General features: G+C 54.9%; 1 protein-coding gene across 2 annotated transcripts in view; it reads right to left on the bottom strand.

Moving 5' to 3' along the window:
• The window catches only part of UNC5B (unc-5 netrin receptor B), a 56,116-nt gene extending 39,235 nt beyond the window's left edge, over positions 1 to 16,881 (bottom strand). Inside the window, exon 1 of one of the 2 annotated variants that reach the window (XM_074592198.1) lies at positions 16,747 to 16,881. In XM_074592198.1, the coding sequence (XP_074448299.1) occupies positions 16,747 to 16,831 (85 nt within the window). In that variant the 5' untranslated portion in view covers positions 16,832 to 16,881. The remainder of the gene's footprint in view (positions 1 to 16,746) is intronic. The other variant, XM_074592199.1, reaches the window with a different exon arrangement.
• Positions 16,882 to 18,797: the final 1,916 nt, after the last annotated feature.

The raw sequence follows: 18,797 nt of genomic DNA, 5'->3' as shown, positions 1-18,797 counted from the left end.
TTTATAAAAGCAGGGAGAGGCATCACAAGCCTTTACGGACAACGCTGGCAAGGATGTGCATTTTTCTTTCCACTGGTGGAAGTAATTCCATTCAGTTAAGGAGTAAGTAAAAATCACACTATTCTTAGGCAGCTGGGAAAGAGGAGGAAAATCTATTGCAGCGACCCTGAACAGGCGCTTCCCCAGGGCTTCGAGGCAGAAAACTTATCAGACACCGCACTGATAACATATTCAGGCTGAACCATAAGTCTTCAGCGCATAAAAGGTATTCCTAACTGCAAACAGAACGAGCAGGGGGAAAATAAAGGTTAAAAAAGCCCAGAGGCCAAAGGCTGGGGGGGAGGAGAGGGGGTGGCAGCAGGCCTGGGGCTCGGCCGCCGAACAGGCAGCGTGGCGGCTAATGCCAGACCCACGCGCCCAGGGGACAAGCAGGAGGATGCCGATGCCGAGCGCCCACCTCCTGCCACCAAGGCATCCAGGGAAAGTTTGTCTTCTGGGCGTTTAAAGCTGCAGAGAAGTAAGGGGGGAATAAAATAAAAAAAATCAGCATCCGTACCACTACCAGGCTGGTGAAAGATTTCTCCCCCAGGGCCAGCATCCTCAATCATCCCCAACAATGTATTTGCGCACTATGGCCCCATTTACCCCCCCTCCGACACACACACACTATGTTCAGGTCCCAATACCCGTCTTACAACACCTTCCCCACCGCAGCCCTGCTCCTGCTCTTCCCTGTAACTCCAAGCCAACTCTTTGTCCCAGGCACAAAGAGCCATGAGGTTTCCACTGCGGGTTTCTCTGTACCATTTTTTTCCCCATCCCAAAGAGCCGTATTTCCCAACCCAAAACAAGCTGGCTGTCATTTGTAGCTGATTTTTTTTTTTTTTTTTTTAAGGAAATAACTCCACTGGCGTTTTCTCCGCGCCTTGTGCGACAATGGGAGTTTGCAGCACAACCTCTGAGGGGTCCACCTTCTCCCTTAGGTTCACTTGTTAAATCCCATGAGGATCGCCCCAAGCTGAGGACGCCAAGTGACACGAAACCAGCTGGAAACAAACCCCTGTCCTATTTCCAGACCACCTTAGGAAGGCGAGAAGCAGGACAGGTAAGGAGGACAGGAGAATCAGCTATATAGTAACCTGACCAGCAGCAACCACAGCCATAAGGGAGGTGGTGCAGCTCCCGGCTGCCCCCCATGTCCTGCAGCTACCCACAGGTCCAGTTAGTTGTTCTTGAAGGAAAAAAAATTAATAAAATTCCATATTTCCTTAGTACCCGCCCCGGGCACGGATGACAAGCTTATGGCAGGAGCAAGCGGTGACCGCAGAGCTGCTTTTGCAAGCTCCTCTTCCAACGCCTCAGGCTCAAGTCTTCCAAGCTAAACCCCCGGCTCCAGCCAAACTGCTCCCCCGTTTCTAGGGGTGACAACCTCCCAACCAGCCACCCACCAGCACCGCCGTCCCCACGGACATTGAGGGCCACCACCTTCCCCCAGATCTGCAGCTCTGTGCCTCGGCCGAGGTCTACCCACGGCCCCATCTCCACCAGCCTGCACCCAGGCGCTGGATCCCAGCATCTCCCAGCCCAAACCATCGCTCCTCCCTCCCTCCGAGGCCAGTTTTCCAGGCAGAACAAGGATGGGAATTACTCAGGCAAGCATGTGACATGACCACCAGAAGGAGGGCAATTGCATTACCGGAGCTAAAACTGGATCCTGGTTTCTATTGTCTATTCTTTTGTAGTGATGGGAAGAAAGAGCTGCTGCTCTGTAATCAGGCCTCTTCTGGCTGCTTCACTGCTTTTAGGACCAACCAGGATAATGCCACGTTGCTTTCATGTGGCTACAGAAGCTTATAAACAATGCTATTACACTGATACACCACTGAAATTAAAGCCCTGCTCCGAGTCTCAGCTGCTCCCAGAGGCAGCCTCCTCCAAAAGTCTGTAATACAGTGAACAGACTAAAATTCTTTCTAAATAAGCACTCATGAAATTTAATTACTCCAAAAATAATGCCTAATACCTCTTTCTGAAGAGAAGAGTAATTCCTCCCAGCTTTTCGCTCATGTTCTTCTAGCAAACGCTCCGCATTTGTCCTTCTTTCACTTCCCTGTGTGTGCAAAGTCACAGTGACAGCGGAGCAGCTCCGGATCACCATTCACCCCGAAACCTGAAAGTCTTCTGTTCGCCGATGCTTCTTCATACCTTTATTTTACTTTTTTTGGTCCAGAATGATTGAGATTCTCCCCCCCCGCCTTCCCTGTAAAAATTCAGATTCTGAGCTCACCCATACAGACTAAAACCTCCAGAGTGGATTAACACGGACGGAAATGATCTCAGCTGTGAAACATCACAAGGGGCAATCACATTCTCAGCAGCTTCAAAATAGAGTTGCTTTTTTTTTTTTTTTTTTTTAAATTAAAAGGGATGCCATCTCTCTGCATCTGTGTTTTATCTAGAATAAACATCCCGGTCCTGGAAGAAAACACACTTTTGCTTTCCTGACTCCAGGTTCGCATTTTCACCACCTTCTTGAGAACCTCTTCATGGTTTCTCAAGCCGCCTTCTGCACTGCATTAAGACACCGTCTCTGCAAATAACATGGTTTAAAAACCAGGGAACTCTGCAATAGCATGAGGACTCAATTCACCACCCAAGAGACCTCTTGGACCACTTTAAGCCACTCGGCTTAAAGCATCTCCTGGGCACCTCGGTTGGGACGAGCCAGGAGGCCATCCTGCCAGCAGACAAAGGGCCAGGTTTGTTACAGCACTTGCAGGGACAACTGCCAGCCAGACCAAACCCTGCAGAGACCCTCAGGACCTGCAGAAGCAACTGGCACCAGGCCAACAGGAAGATGCTAAGGTCCCTTTAAGGTCCTTTAAGTCCATTCCAATGCACACCATTCTATGATTCTACTGGGGAGGGACTATTGATCAGGGAGGGGAGCCACAGGACAAGGGGGAACGGTTTTAAACTGGAAGAGGGGAGATTTAGGTGAGATCTGAGGAAGAAATTCTTGGCTGTGAGGGTGGTGAGCCCCTGGCCCAGGTTGCCCAGAGAAGCTGTGGCTGCCCCATCCCTGGAGGGGTTCAAGGCCAGGTTGGATGGGGCTTGGAGCAGCCTGGTCTGGTGGGAGGTGTCCCTGCCCAGGGCAGGGGGTGGCACTGAGTGGGCTCTAAGGTCCCTTCCCACCCAAACCATTCTGTGATTCTATGCTATTTCCCCCCATCTTTCCCCTTGACGCTCTGTTTTCACAGAGCCGCTCCCCAAAAATGTGAAAAGCCAAAGCTGCAGAATACCCTTGACCCAAAGGTCTACGACAATCCAAACTCCTCCAGCCTTTAGACCCCACAGTTTACATAATTGTCTTTTGAACCCCCCCCTTTACACGTCCAACACGCCTCGTCACCTCACCCCAGAGACTCTTCCACAGCATGCATGTAGGCTATGAGGAATCCCCATCCCCGTCTCTCTCCAGCTGACCCAGGTGTGGGATGCTCTCCTCCTGCTTCCCCTTCAGCCGCTCAACCATCATTAGGGAAGGACCATTTCCTTCCCCAACAATTAAAGGTCATCTGCCAACAAGTGTCTTTTGCCACGACCTGAAGCCATCCTTCAGCGCTTCTCGCGCCTTGCCCAAGGTTCTTCCAACTTTTTTTCCCCCCTCAGTTCTTCATCTATTTTGGGGTACCCCATCTCAGCTCAAAGGACATGGCCCCAGAAAGAGCAGAACAAACCCTCCTTTCCCATAGATCTGCTGCTCAAAACGCTCACGCCCACGTGGCGTTTGTGTTCCCCAATAGTAGGTGGCAAGTGTTATGTTGTTGGGTATTTTTTTTTTTTAGTGGGATATTAATAGATCCCTCTCACTGGCCGACCAGCTCGCCTAGATAAAAAAACACAACTACTTTATTGTTAATTTCCTAATCAGGCAGGCGCTTAATTGCGAGATGTCTACTTCTGAGTCAAAGAGGGGGAGGGCTGCAGACACACGAACAGCATGACTGCAAAAGAAAAAAAGTCTGGATTTTTTTTTTTTTTTGGGAAATCAAGCTGAAAAAAGAAATCTCCCCCAAACAAACAAACAAACAAAAAACCCCAATCCCAAATAAGCCAGGCAGCCAAAAGAAAAATCCATCGGGATTTTTGGTATCTTCGGCACAGGAGCTCCTCTTGGTGCAGGGGCCAAGGAGATGCTGTACCCCGTGGTCCCTCCTGCGGGGGGGCTGGAGCCCCCGGCTGTCCCAGGGTGGGGGCACACGGCAATGTCTCTCTCCTCCTGCCTCCCGTATATATAGCACGGTCCCCGCGGGCGGCGAGCAGATGGTTACCAAGCTGGCAGGTTGCAAACAGCTCCGGAGAGCTGGTCGGGGAATCAGATATTGTCTCCATGCCTTTAGTTTTGGAAACAAAAGATGTCTCCCAGCTTAAAAAAAAAAAAAAAAAAAAAAGTTTGCCATGGGACCTCGCCGCTCCCCCCCTGTTTTCAGATCTCTTTCTAAAAATCGCTTCAATCCAGTTCACAACGCTCAGGTCTGAAGCCTGTACAACTCTCCGGGCTGCCTCCACATCATTTTTTCCACTCTGAAAAGGGAAAATGGATCTTTTCATCTGACTCTCCCCTCTGCAGCTGGAAGGGGAAGGCAAGGAGACAGCCCTGGTGCACGGCACAACATCAGCCTTGCTTTTCCAGCAAGCTGCGGGCACTCCCATCCCTCCATGAAGTTTTCTCCCTTGCCTTCCTACCAGAACTTGCGAACGCCAGGAACTCGGGGCAAGCTTCTTCCCAGCATCCCTGCCGCTTATTTATGGGAGGCTTGGAAACAGTCCTGGACCCAAGCCCTAAAAAGGCAGGACACCAGTGACACCGCAGAGCGACCCAAATCATCTTTTAGGGTGGGTTAACTTTTAAAACCGTCCTTTGGTAGGCCACACCGGATACCTACTGGTGCGCAAGCGGCAGGACTCCGGCTTCTTTTGCTTCCCCACCAGTTTTAGCTCTGCAACTCGACCCTCGCAGAAACATATGGTTTGCATTCTCCCCCCGGCCCCGGCTATCCTTTCCATAGGCTCGCACACGCTCTCCTTCCCATAGGCACACAAATCCCAAGCTCTTTTCTCTCTTTAAGCAAGAAATGGTGCTGGCATCCTCCCCATGGCTCTCCAAGGGAAGGGGATGGGCACGGGCAGAGCGGGAGAGGCTGCAGTAAAAAAAACCCCTCAGCTGAGACCACTGAAGTGGGCTTTGCTATTTCATGCTGGGGTCATTAACATCCCGGCTGGATCTGCTGCGTGCCCTTAGAGCCAGTCCGTAAATACCGATGGAAACAGAGCCACTGTGTCAGTGGGATATGGAGACGAAAAGGGGGATACACAACAAAAAAAACCCCCACTTTGCCTTCCCCAGCCGGCCAGGGAGCACCGAAAAGCCACCCTGCTGGAGACTCCACCCTCATCCCTCTCCACTAGCACAAGACAGAAACAACGAGGCCTTTGGATGCAGGGTCAGGGATGCGGGGAAACGGATGCTAAGGCACTGCAGGGTACCAGTGCTCAGAGGATGCTCGAAGGGCAGGCACCGGCCGGCAGCAGGGTTAAGCAGCAACTTCACCTCCTTCTTCGTGTGCAAAACCCACCCTTCTTTTCCTGTTAGGCAGTTTTCATCTAATTTTCTGCTTCATCCAGCAGCCAGCCTTCTCTCCGCAAAGAGACGACGGCAGCCTAAGCTGGTTTTTGTTCAGCCCAGAGGACCGATCCGTCGGGAAACGGCGAGAGGGGATTTTTACGGAGCATTACTTCGCCTTCACCGACAAGCACGGCGTCGCCTCCCCCCAGCCCGCATCCCGGGATGAAGTTAAAAATTCAGGAGGCCCCTCGCGCCCGCTTCTTTTTCCTGGTGTTCTTAAAGCACTGCGCTCGAGAGGAGCCTCCCGGAGCCTGGGAGGGCCATGGGATGGATGGGTGGATGGATGGATGCCCCCGGCCAAAAGCAGCCCGGGCTGTGATAGAAACCAGAAGCCCTGCGGTCTGCGAGCCCGACTGCCGTTGCAAAGCATGCCGAGCATTGCTGGCGCGCCTGCGTGCCCCACACCATCCTCCCGGCCGCCGCAAAAAACCCCGAAAGATCCTCCAAATTTATATATATATTTATTTTTCTTTTTCGGCAGCACAGGACCAGCAAGCCTGACAGTTTCTTGGCGCCGAGCGCAGCATGAATTCCTCCCAGCAGGTATTATAAAACCACACTTTAAAAAAAAAAAAAAAAAAATCTATTTTTGACCCGTTGTGTCTTTCGGATTGGCGTTACTCAGGGTTTTAGCTGGATAGATGAAGCCTTGCAGTAACCTGTGGCTTTCCCTAACACTTATCCCCCCGGGATCCTTCCTGATGGGCTGGGACCCCATCTGCAACGCCGGCGCGTGGGGTTTTTCCATCCCCGGCGGGACCAGCCCCAACACGCCCCAAACTCCCGGGGTTTTGTTGTAAACTACAAAGGAACCTGCCCATTTTGCCCCAGTTTGCATAACCAGTTTATCCCAAGCATTTGTTTTTAAAAAAAAAAAAAATTAAAAAAATTAAAAAAAACCAACAAACCCTCAACCCTTGTTAGTCACCGCTCAGCCCAAATGAAAACCCAACCCTCTTCCCAGCTTTTGGATCTCACTTTTCCAGCTGCGGGCAGAGCCAACATTTTTAATCTTGGTGTTTAAATGTTAGAGTCTGAAATAGGCACCTCAATACCTTGTTATATATATAAAAATATATATTTAGAATATTATATGTGTTTATATAAAAATATATAATTATATTTTTAATATATATATATCATATATTTTATGTATTCTTACGTGTCTATATATATAAAAAACAGCCAAAGTACCCAAGGCAGGGATTAACTGGGGGGCTGTAACTCCTGCAATCCGAAGCTGGGATGGCTGGGCCATGGCACCACGGGATTTTAACGTGGAAAGCCACGGCAGCCACACGTCCCAGCCCTGCTCGCTTCACCCGAGCACAGACTAGTCATTCACCGGCAGCAAATCACTTAGCATAGACACGCGTGGAACAAAAAAAAAAAAAAAAAAAAAAAAAAAAAAGAGGGAGAAAATAAGTTTTATAGCCCTCAGCCACCCGCATCCTGGCTCCATCACGCTCTGGGCCCCAGTCATCCGAGCAGCTCCGTGCAGCCAAATCCCCTCTCCTGAAACAAATCCCTTTAGTGCCTTTAGACGCCGGAGCGTGGAAGGAGGCGCTCGCAGGGCTTCTGACTGCAGAAAGCAGCCAAAACGACGGGCAGCGGGCATCGTGTCGCGCCTCCCCCAGGAAAACGTGCTCCCACAACCAAAGGCAGGCATCTGTCTCCTCCAGAAGACCAGAGGAGGAGGAAAGGAACCGCACGGGTGGGGATGGCAGGGAAGCCCGAATCGCCGCCTCCTCTTCCTTCCAGCAAAAAGCCTTAGCCCACGGCCCCAGCAATGCTGACAGAGCCAGGCTGCACCCAGCAGCGACACCGTGTCACCGAGGGCTCGGCCCCAAAGCTGATAGACTGGTGCAACCCAGAGGAGACCCTATGGAGACACGTCGGGATGCTACAGCCCCGATGAGGAGCTCCTGAGCGCGGGGAACAGCTTTCTTCCAGCCTAACGCAGATTTTCAGCAATACTTGACCCCCTCTAGGAAGACGTCCTCTGGTCAGGCCCCAGAAAGCAGAAGAAACAGGACATTTAAGCTTCTCCAAGGCAGGCTGGAAGAAAAAAACTCCCTTAAACGAACCTAGTCTCCAATGCAGCGACGCAGACCACTGATTGCTTTTAATTGCCATGTAATTGGACTTAGGACCATGCCTTCATTTTAAGCACGTCTCTACATTTCCCATCTGTCAAGGGGGAAAGAAAAAAAAACAAACCACCCTTCAAAACAATACTCCAGCGCAGGAACACCATCCAGCAACTGTAGAAAGAGCCGCGGCGGGTGGGGAGGCGAAGGCACCCGCACCCTGAGGAGCGGCATCCCCAGTCTGTTTGGGATAAACAGGGGTGGAGGGAGGCTGCTGGGATCCCACACCTGGGCAGCGGCCACCCGAAAGGAGGTGATGGCCCCGGGCCAGACCACAGCAGACAGCACGGCCACATTGCAAGACCCACCCTCATGACCAGCACTAATTACTAGCTTCACTCGCAGGCCCTGCAAAAGCCTTCAGAGATGCCCCTCCAGGTGAGGGTGGGGACACTTGCTTGGCTCCACTTGGCTACATGGATGAAAAGCAAGCACCAGACTGCATTTTTTTTTTTTTTTGGTTGTTTTAAATAGCAACCACTTTCTGGCTGCTGGAAAACACCCTCCCTTCTGTTCTTCAAGCCAACCCAAACAGATAGAGCCAATAATGCAGCCAGGTGACAGCGTAGGATGGTGAGGTCTCCACGTAGAGGAGATCAGCCCCCGCTTGCAGAGCACGCGAGGGTGGGATGAGACCCCCTCAAGATGGCAGGGAGGCAGAGCCGATCACCCCAACCTCCAAAAAAACCTACGAAGCCCCAGTCCTCCATCCCGATTGCTCTCAGTTCTCCAACCATCATCCAAAGGAAGAACTAACATCCCTTCACGCGAGTCCGCTGGAAAACTGGACGGTCAATGAAGCAAGGTCTTCTGCTGAAGACCTTCGCGGTGCCTTCAGCCACCGTTGGGTGGACATGCACATATGTGATAAGCCCAAAACCTCACAGTCTAGAAAGCATTGAGGACACTGACCGACAGCAACCTGAGACAGGAGGAGACACCAACACTGCATCCCAGACATGTCCCTTCTCCGATTTTAATCTGTCCCGAGGAGTTTCTGGGCTCTCTAACCTCCTGCCCAAGGAAAACTCCCACGCTATACAATGCAACACAACCCTTTTAATAGCCTCCCGCCTCCGCAAGCCACCCAGCCAGGAAGCCTGGGTTTTGTTTTACAACATCTTGTCCCTCCGGCCTGCCACCGCCCCAGGAGGTGCGGGTACATCTGAGGAGCCCAGCCAGAGGTGGACAGCCCACACTGCTCCCTGTTGAAGTCGCGGGGGAGAACAGGTAGAGACATTTAAACGCTGCCAACCAAGGAGGAAGCATGGCGAGAAGGGGGCAACCAGGGCTAATTTCCAGGCTGGTGGCAGCTCCCAGGGAGGAGAGTCGCTCCGCAAAAGGGAAGACTCGCAAAGCAAAAACGAAGAAAGTGTTTTCGTCTTTGGTGTGGACCCTGCTTCCCATCTTCCCTCAACCCGCAGGCCCGGGCTCTGCCAGGTCCCTTGCCTTGCCTGGAGCATCCTTGGAGGCCACTGCATCTTCCCTCCTCCTGCTTCAGCCCCTCTCCGGAGGGGAATATGGCCAAGCACTCGCTCCTTTAGGTGCTGGGAAATATCCCCTTTCCTGCAAATACATTGCTGACCTCGCTCTTTGCTGCGAGGAGGAGGAATTACAAAGTCCCAAGCCCTGGGAGTGGCTGCGGAGCCCACCTGGGGCACGTGGATGGGGACGGCAGGCTGTGGTGGTGGCGGCGGCACAGGACTCCCAAAGCTGAGCCGTGACCATGAGACGAGGTTTCCTCCTGGAGTGGAAGGACAAGGTCAGGGTAGAGAAAAGCTTGCTCTCCTCTCAGCCGTGCTCTCACCTCCCTGCCCGGAGTGACCCTCTGCCTTGCAGGGTTCCTATCATTCATCAGCCACCATGTCCATCTCCACACAACTTCACCGGGGCGGGAGAAGCATCATCGTGCCTTACAGGATGATTTCCCAAGCACCAGCCTGCACTCAGACCCTCTCGTGCACATTTCGCCTGTGCCTGGGGGCCGTTTGGTTCAATACATCGAGGTGTGCCGAATCCATCGCCAGGGCAAGCCAAAGCATCCAGAACAATCCTGCACCTCCATGCAGTGACATCAATACCAAGAGCATTTCTCCACCTCTGTGGAAGTTTTATGGATTTACCCTCTCCCTGCTCCTGTCTAGCATCCCGTGCTATCCACCTGCACGGATCCTCTGGACGAGGATGCTTCCCACAGCATCACAGCCCCAGATCCCACCTGGGCACTGGGTATCTGTACACAGCGGTCCTCGCCTCTCCTCCCACGGTGGCCTCCGCTCAAAAGGCAGATGGATCTAATACGCATTAAAACGCCTCAAAATGAGATTTTCCACGCTCTTTCAAAGGGAAACAATCCCTCGGCTTTCGCACTTGGCGCAGGCTTGTGAAGGTGGGGAGCCGGGGGGCAGCAGAGGCTACTCGTGGGACCTTTAGAGAAACCACACGGGCAGGACCCCCCCGGGAGCACGAGAGATGCCAGGACCTGAGTTTTGTGTCTGGCCTGATGAGGGTTTGGTACCGATTAGAAGCACAGCCCACGCTGGCAGCCCTGGGTATTCAGGCAGGGAAGGGATCGCTTGTGGTGCAAACAAGCCCCTTCCCTCCTCCTGGCTTTTTTAGGAATAAGAGAGGCAGAGAAGCGAGGGCAGCTGTGCTGTACTTGGGTATATACATGTATTGTGGGCTGCTGCTGGTCAGACTTGCAGGGCAAAGGGATGGAGGTGGAGAAAGAGGTCCCCGAAGATGCTCTGCAAATCTATGTAGGTCTTCTTCCCCACCTGATGGGACTCACTCCGCCAGGGAAAGGGACAGCCCAGACCCCACATGCAAGCAGAGAAAAGCTTCAGAGTTTGAAGCTAGAGCTCTGCTCCATTTTCTTCTTGTCTAACTAGGTATAGTGCTCTTTAATAAGCGTCTCAACTTGTGTCTTCCATCACTCAAAGCAAAAAAAAAAAAAACAACCAACCAACCCAAAAAACCCCCCAAAATCAAATATAACCCCACTGCCTTTAACTTAAACAACACACAAAACTAAAGGGGGGGAAAAAACGGCTCAAAACATTTGTTTTTCAGATCCTGGGGGATTATGCCAGTCCAACCACTCGGACCCAGCCCTGTGTGGCAGGCAATGGGATGCGTCTCTCAATAAATATTTTGCCTGCACAAATCCAGCTCCAGGAAGAAACCTCGTCTCATGGTCACGGCTCAGCTTTGGGAGTCCTGGGCCGCCACCACCACCACAGCCTGCCGTCCCCATCCATGTGCCCCAGGTGGGCTCCGCAGCCTTGTAATTCCTCCTCCTCGCAGCAAAGAGCGAGGTCAGCAATGTATTTGCAGGAAAGGGGATATTTCCCAGTACCTAAAGGAGCGAGTGCTTGGCCATATTCCCCTCCGGAGAGGGGCTGAAGCAGGAGGAGGGAAGATGCAGTGGCCTCCAAGGATGCTCCAGGCAAGGCAAGGGACCTGGCAGAGCCCAGGCCTGTGGGTTGAGGGAAGATGGGAAGCAGGGTCCACACCAAAGATGAAAACACTTTCTTCTTTTTTGAGCTGTAGGACACCCTGCCTGCTGCTGAGCATCGCAGTGGCACGTGGCTCGCTTTGCTTACAGGCTTTCCCCCCACCACCACCCCTTCCCCACCTGAATTTCTCCATGGAGCCCAACGCTGAGAAACATGGGGAGCCAAACTGGTCATCATACTCCCTTTACCAGATTTACCCCAAGGTTTACACTCCCAGACACCAGGAGTTTGGGTCAAGGCTTGCAGCTTCAACACCCCCCCAGGTCACACCAGGGAGCAGCCCCTGGACCCCCAGTCTGGGGGAGGAAGAAGAGGACCCACCGCCCCAGGGATTTCAACACGCCCCTAACCCAGATGCAAGCCACCAGCGTGGGTCTGGGGAAGCTGGCTGCAATGGGGAACAGCCCCCCCAGGAGCTGAGCCGAGCCAGGAGGTCGAGGAGAAGCCACCAAAGGCAGTGGAGGAGACCCGAGCGGGGAGGGACTCGCAGGAGATTAAAGGCAGCAGGCAGGGCACGCCGGAGCAAGCCCCGCGCTAAATAATTCCTGCTTCCCTTCCCTTTCTTCCCTCGTTTTCCAGCGTGGCTTCGCCCAGCCTTTCCCAGCCCGGCTGGCGTTTGATCTCGGGGCTGGCTCTGCCTTTCCCTCCCCTCCAACCAGCCACCGCAACCCTGAGGCCGACGACCCTCCGAGCTGCCCCAACCCCCCGAAAAATCAGCCCCCTATGCGAAAAAGCAAAGGTTGGGGGGGGGGGGGGGAATGAAATAAAATAAAATAAGATTAAAAAAAATCCCCTAAAAATCCCAGCTCAGCAAACATGTGGCTGCTACCAGCCCAGGCCAGCGGTTTGGGGAGGAGAGGGGATGGGGAACGGGCTGTGGAGGAGGAGGAGACGGCGGCTCTTCTCCTCCACCAAGGAGCAGGTCCAGGGCTGCCAGCCCAGCGCATTCCTGTGCCGTGAGTCAGGCCTCCAAAAAACCAGGAGGCTTCAAAAAATAAAAAAATAATATTCCACGCAGCCGGGATGCTTTGCTCGTCCTTCCCCAGCCTCCCCCAGGCACGCAGCCCCTGGGTTTTTTGGGCTTTTGCTCCACGACGGGACCAAAACCCAGCTGGAACCCTCAAAGAACAACATCACCCCTCCGCGCTGGGCCTCCAGCACGATGAGAAAAGGAAAACCCACACTCCAAAACTGCCTCGACAGTAAAAATTCAAGCGGCGGCCAAGCCCACGGGGCTGTGGAGACGGGGAGAGGGAGGATTTCGGGAGCGTTCTGGGGGGGTGCCGCAGTCAGCCGGGGACCTCCAGGCTCCCCACCAAGAGAGGTCCCTCGCAGGGCGGGTGTGAAACCAGCCATCACAGCAGCTTTCCGGGCTGTTTTGCCTCTCCCAAATCAAAGCTCTGCATTTCCCAGCCCTGGTGCATCCCCACCGTGGGTCATACGGGATTTTTCTCCGCTGCCCCAGCCTGATGTGGAGCCACCTCACTCAAAAGCGATCGGTTCACCGCTCCCGGGCCTCCGCAAAGGCTCTGGTTTGGGGGCAGGGGGGGAAGCATCTCACACAACATTTTCTTTAGGTCCTGAGCTCTGGCAGAGCCAGGGAAGGATCCCCCAAGCTCCCTTCTCCCCGCGATGAGCAGGAGGAATGAGTCTTCGTGCCACCAGATGCGGAGCCCCCCCCTGCCACCAGCATCCAAAGGACCAGGGCTGTGTCAGCTCGGTGCCACCGCGCTCTGACTCACGAGCAGGGGTGGCTTGCACAATACAACTGATTACAGCAAATTACAGCTGGGCCTATTAAGGAAAGCCAAAATCAGAGGCAATGGGCCTTAAAATGCCACAACGGGGCCGGCGGCAGCCAGCGAGCATCCCTTGTACCAGTATTAATCTCCCCGCTTCCTGAGGCGAGGCGCACGGGTGGGATGGCAGGAGAGGGGCAGAGGGAATGGGCTGGTGATTTATGCCCCCTCCCCCCCCCCCCCTTTCCTTCGCTCCGGCAAATGTTTTCGCTCGCATTAGCATCGCTAAAGCGGGGAGGATATAAGTGAATAGGAAACAGCAGGAACCTGTGGCTTTATGGCACCGACATCTGCTGTAATGAACTCCTCGCAGACTCCATACAGCCCCTTCCGTCCGGGCTTTTGCCGAGCAGAGCCAAGCCCAGCTCCCGGACTCTCCCGATAACCCACGGGGCTGGCAAACGGATCCCACCAGCCCCAAACACGCCAGGAGGGAGAAAAACCACACGGCTGAGGACTTGAAAGCGCTGCTGCTGCTAGAAATGGAAACAAAACCAAGCTCCTTGCATCATCTCGGCTTGCTTAACTAACCCGAAATACAGTGTGGGGTTGGTTTTGTTTTTTTTAATTCCTGTATGGCTAGGACAGGGATGGAAAGGGAGCCGCATGCACAGCACCAAAAGGACCCACGGGACCTTCCAGAGGGCAGGAGATAAAGGACCCAGCTGGACTCTCCAAGCTGCTCACTGGGTCAGCAGCGGTGCACTTTTGATTTCTAAACAGAGAAAATGCAGTCTGGATTCCTCCCCTACCCCCCTCCACCACTCAGCTACCACTTCCAAGAGATTCTGCCTTCCTTAAAGTAGTATTTTTCCATTTCTCTCCTTTTTTTTTTTTGTTGTTGTTTCATTATTTCATTCTGCCACTAACACGCACAGCGAGCTCACAAGAAGGTGAGGGCTCCATAACCAAGCAGCTAAAGGAGAAGACAAAAAGCCGGAGCAGATCCTTCCACACAGGGCTGGCCTGGAGCGAGGAAGCCCCCGGCTCCTGGGAGGGCAGGCTTTGCTGAGGAGCAACAGGTCTTGGAGCGTCTCTCCCCCAGCCATCTGCTCCCGGTGACAGCAGCCTCCTGCCACCACCAACCCATGCCGGTGGGGGACAGCAGTGCCAGTGTCCCCCTCCCTCGCTCCCCAGGTGTTGTCCTGTGATGGTGGCAGAGCAGAGGGATGGAAGGAGGGTCCTTCAGCCGGGTGGCAGTGTCACACCGTCTGCAAACGCCCTTGTCAGCATCACCCTCAGGATCGTGACAAAAAATCTGTGGGGAAAGGCCCTCAAGCAAGCTCAAAATCCTGGCGCCAAGTTGTTTTCCTATTGAGAGCAGCACAGCCAAGCAGAACAGAGCACAGCGAGGAGCCCGGCAAAGCCCCCAGGACCCATATGGGGCGGACACGGGTGGGAGCTGGGGTCCCGCCGGCAGCAGAGGAGAGCACAGTCCTGGGGACGCGTGGGCCCGCCGCTGCTGGGATTCAGACCCCAATCCAAAACAACGCTTCTCCCCTCCCCGCCGCTGCAAAACCCAACGCAAACAGCATGTACGTTCTCTGCTATTAAAAGAGAAAAGTATTTTCTAGGTGTTGTCTCTCCCTCCCTCCTTAGAACCAGGCAAAGATGGGGAAGGGAGCGGATTATCGGCGGGGTGAGGACCCACCTCAGCTCCCTCCTCTGCATCCTCACATGCAATTGCTAAACAACACTCCTGGAGAAACACTAATTACAGCTCTACAGCTTACAAACTTTACACACTTTTACATACGCCAGATTAACAGCGTGCCTTCGGAAAGCTCCCCAGACTCGAACCGATCCAGCTTGGTCAGGTTTAACTTGTTTTTTTCTTCTTCACTCCCTCCCTCCTGCCCAGCTTCATTTCAACCCCTGCGTGAACTCAGCGCACGCAAAAATCAAGAGCACGGCATGGGATGGAGCCAGGTGCGGGGGTCCCGCACCACCACCCCAACCAATATCCCCCCAGCTCCCCAGCATCCCCAGGCTGCTTGGCCACAGCTAAACCCTGACCCAGCGCATCCCGGCTAATCCAGCCTTCCCAGTTCCCTGCCAGCCACAGCATCCCACGCCATGCCGAGCCTCCGGGCCCCTCGCTGCCCACCCCCAGGGCACGGGACCCTCAGGCACACGCCGAGCGGGACACCAGCTGCCGGCTCTCCAAGCTCCCCCTTCCCAGAAAAGGCAGAGTTCCTCCCGGCTGGAGGACGCCGCTGCAGCAACGTCCAAGGCCACTGAATAAGTCAATAGTGCCATTTCTGTTTTCCATTTGCTGAAACACACTGGATCTTTGTGCGGCGGAGGCGGAAAAAATATTAATCTAATTAAACTCCCTCCCCCAAATTCCTCGTCACCTTAATTACACTTCAGAAAAGAAGGCTTGGTTCATTTTCCTAGAAAATCAGCTTGTCAGGAGACGCTTTTAACTGCTGAGGAGACAGATCTGTGCTTGCGCTTTTGCGTCCTCAAACCCTCGCCACAAGCTGCGGGAAGCGAGCGACAGGCTCTCCTCCCGAGTTCCCACGGGGATGACAACCTTGCCCGTCACCGGAGCCCCGGCGCTTACGGTGACGGTCTCTTCCAACCTCTGAAAAGCCATGAAACTTTATAGGTCTCCACTTTCTGAGCTCTATATTCGCGGACATCTTATTTTATCTTTTTTTTTTTTTAATACCTGGAGGATAAACACCGGCACTTTTGCTTTGCCACCGCCGGAGGATGACAAAGGACAAAGTCCCGAGACGCAGAGGATGTTCACGAGTCGCAAGGAGGGGGGGGGGGTTGGAAAAATATAGCGGAAAGGCTGAATTTGATCACGGGAGTCCTAACGAGAGAGGGCAGCAGGAGAGACGTGCCTCTGTTTATTGTCTGTGGCAGGGATTGCCAACGGAAGGGCTGGATGTAAGTGCATCTCAATCACAAGATTGGGTTGCGCACAGGAAACTTTGAAGAGCCATAGGAAAAGCCCACTTAGCCGCCCGGCCATCAATAGCTCGGTTTATAAAAACGCAGATTATAAATAAATAAATATAAAAATAATAATATCCAGGCTGCATAATTACTTATTTGACCCGCTGGGCAAATCGCAGCTGGCGACGCAAGAGAACGCGGCTGGGTTTGGGTGGGTTTGTTTTGCTTTTCCCAAGGAGGGGGGGGGAGGGGGAAAAGAAGAGATAAAAAATATATAGATATACAAAAATACACAGACATAAAAAAATTATATAGATATATAAAAAAAAGCCAGCGGCACGGTGAGGCGGGGAACGGCGCTGCCAACCCGCATCCCCCCCGGAGCATCTTCCCCCCGGAGGATCCCTCTGCCGGAGCATCTTCCCCCCGGAGCATCCCCCGGCCCCGGGGGCGGCTGAGCTCCCCCCCCCGCACACCCCTCAACCTTGATATTAATAAAGAAAAAGGGAAATAAACGCCTCAAGGTTGGACACCCCCCTCACACGCACACACACCTTAGAGCTGCCCCTAAAAAAAGGGCTAAACCGCAGCGAACTTTTTTCCCCGGGGGGGAGACAGCTGCCCCCCGCCCCGAAAAACTTCTTCTCTCCCCCCCCCCCCCCCCCCAACCCCGTTACCTGCGGCGCCCAGCGCCCGTCGGAGGGTGAGGAAGGCGAGGATGAGGAAGGCGGCGGGGCGGCGGGGGCCGGGCGGCGGCGGCATGGCGGCGGGGCCGGGAGCGGAGCGGCGGGGCGCTGCCTGCCCGCCCGCCTCGCCACACTGCCGGGGCTGCCCGGCGCCCGGCGGGGCGGGGCGGGGCGGGGCGGGGGCGGTGCCTGCCATGAGCTGTGCCGGCCTCAGCCCCCCCCCCCTCCCTTCCCCTTCTCCGGCATCACCGCCACCTTCCCGCCCCCATCCCGTCCAGCCCGGGGTGCGGGGCGGGGAGTGGGGGGAAAGCCGAGGCCGGGCTGGAAAATCCACGGTTGAGAACAAGCGGCGGAGCGGGGTGTGCAGTGGGGGTGTGCGGGCGCAAGGGGGAGCCCCGCAACGCGCTCCGACGCCGGTCCCCGCTGTGTGTGCCCCCGCTCCATCCCGCATCCCAGCGGGACACCGGTCCCCGGTGCGTCTGTGTCCCCCCCATCCCGCATCCCAGCGGGACACTGGTTCCTGCTGTGTGTCCCCCGCATGCCCGCGGGACACCGGCCCCCGCCGTGTGTGTCTCCCCAATCCCGCCTCCCAGCAGGACACTGGGCCCTGCCGTGTGTGTCCCCCCCATCCCAGCCGGACACTGGTCCCCGCTGTGTGTCCCCCCCCCCCTCCCCGCATCCCAGTGGGACACTGGCCTCCAACGTGTGTGTGTCCCCCATCCTGCATCCCAGTGGGACACAGGTCCCGTGTGTGTCCCCCATCCCAGGAGGACACCAGTCCCCGGTGTGTGTGTGTGTGTCCCCATCCCAGTGAGACACCGGTCCCCGATGAGTGTGTGTGCGTCCCCCCTCTCCCTGCATCCCAGTGGGACACTGGTCCCCACTGTGTGTCCCCCCCATCTCACATCCCAGCGGGACACCGGTCCCCGCTGTGTGTCCCCCCCCCTCTCCGCACATCCCAGTGGGACACGGGTCCCTGCCATGTGTGTGTCCCCCATCCCGCATCCCAGGGGGACACCGGCCCCCAGGGTGTGTGTGTGTGTCCCTCCCCACATCCCAGGGGTACACTGGCCCACCCCATCCCATATCCCAGGAGGACACCAGCCCTGCTGTCTGTGTCCCCCACATCCTGCATCCCAGTGGGACACTGGTCCCTGGTGTGTGTGTGTCGTCCATCTCACATCCCAGAGGGATACTGGTCCCTGCTGTGTGTCCCCCCAGCTCCCTGCATCCCAGCGGGACGGAAGCCCCCGGCAGCTGGCATGCCCACCCTTGCCTCTGGAAGAAGTACAACGGCAAAAATACACGCAAGACATGAAATTTCCTTTTGCTGCTAAAGGCGTGGGTGCCGCAGGAGCATGCGACGCGTTATCGCATCCCCCCACCCCAGAAAAAAATGGGATTAAAACCCAGGCTGCAAAACGTACCCAGAGAAGCACAAAAACTTCAGACACACACACACATGAACAAAAAATTAAAAAAAAAAAAAATAAATAAATCACACTTCAGGGAAGTTATCCTGCAGCTGCTCCTCAATTCTCTGGACATCTCCCTTCCCACAAAGAATTGCGAACGAACTTACAGGTTCGCAGGCTTCGAGCGGTGGGGGCACAGCTTTCCCCTCAGGCTGGGTTTCAGGCTCCTCGCTTGCTGGAGAGGGGGGGCAAAAGGGCTCAGGTATGCCCAGGAGAGGGGGCAACCCCAAGTTCAGCCAAGTTGCGTTAGGGTAGAGCTTCTCACGGAGCAGCATCCACACAAACAGGGCCACAAAGCGCCAGGTGACAGCAAGAACCACTTCCACTGAGGCAGAGGGGGCTGCCATTGCTGCCTACAAATGGTTAAAATCGCATGGGAACTGCTAACTACTTTTAATTGCTGGCAGCTGCTGGGTTCCTCCGGGGTAGGGCAGTGGGGGCGAAGAAGAAACCCTGGCAGGCAGGAGGTAATTACAGCCCGCGCCTGCCTGGTGGAACCGGGGCTGTGGGTTTGGCACCAGCTCTCTCCGGGCCCAACGTGCTGCTCCCGGGTTTTGCCCCTTGGCC

This window comes from Larus michahellis, chromosome 6 (genome assembly GCF_964199755.1).
Source record: "Larus michahellis chromosome 6, bLarMic1.1, whole genome shotgun sequence".
NCBI classification, from domain to species: Eukaryota; Metazoa; Chordata; class Aves; order Charadriiformes; family Laridae; genus Larus; species Larus michahellis.
The sequence above is the reverse complement of the archived record's forward strand: the minus strand, read 5'-3'. Positions and strand labels throughout refer to the sequence as shown.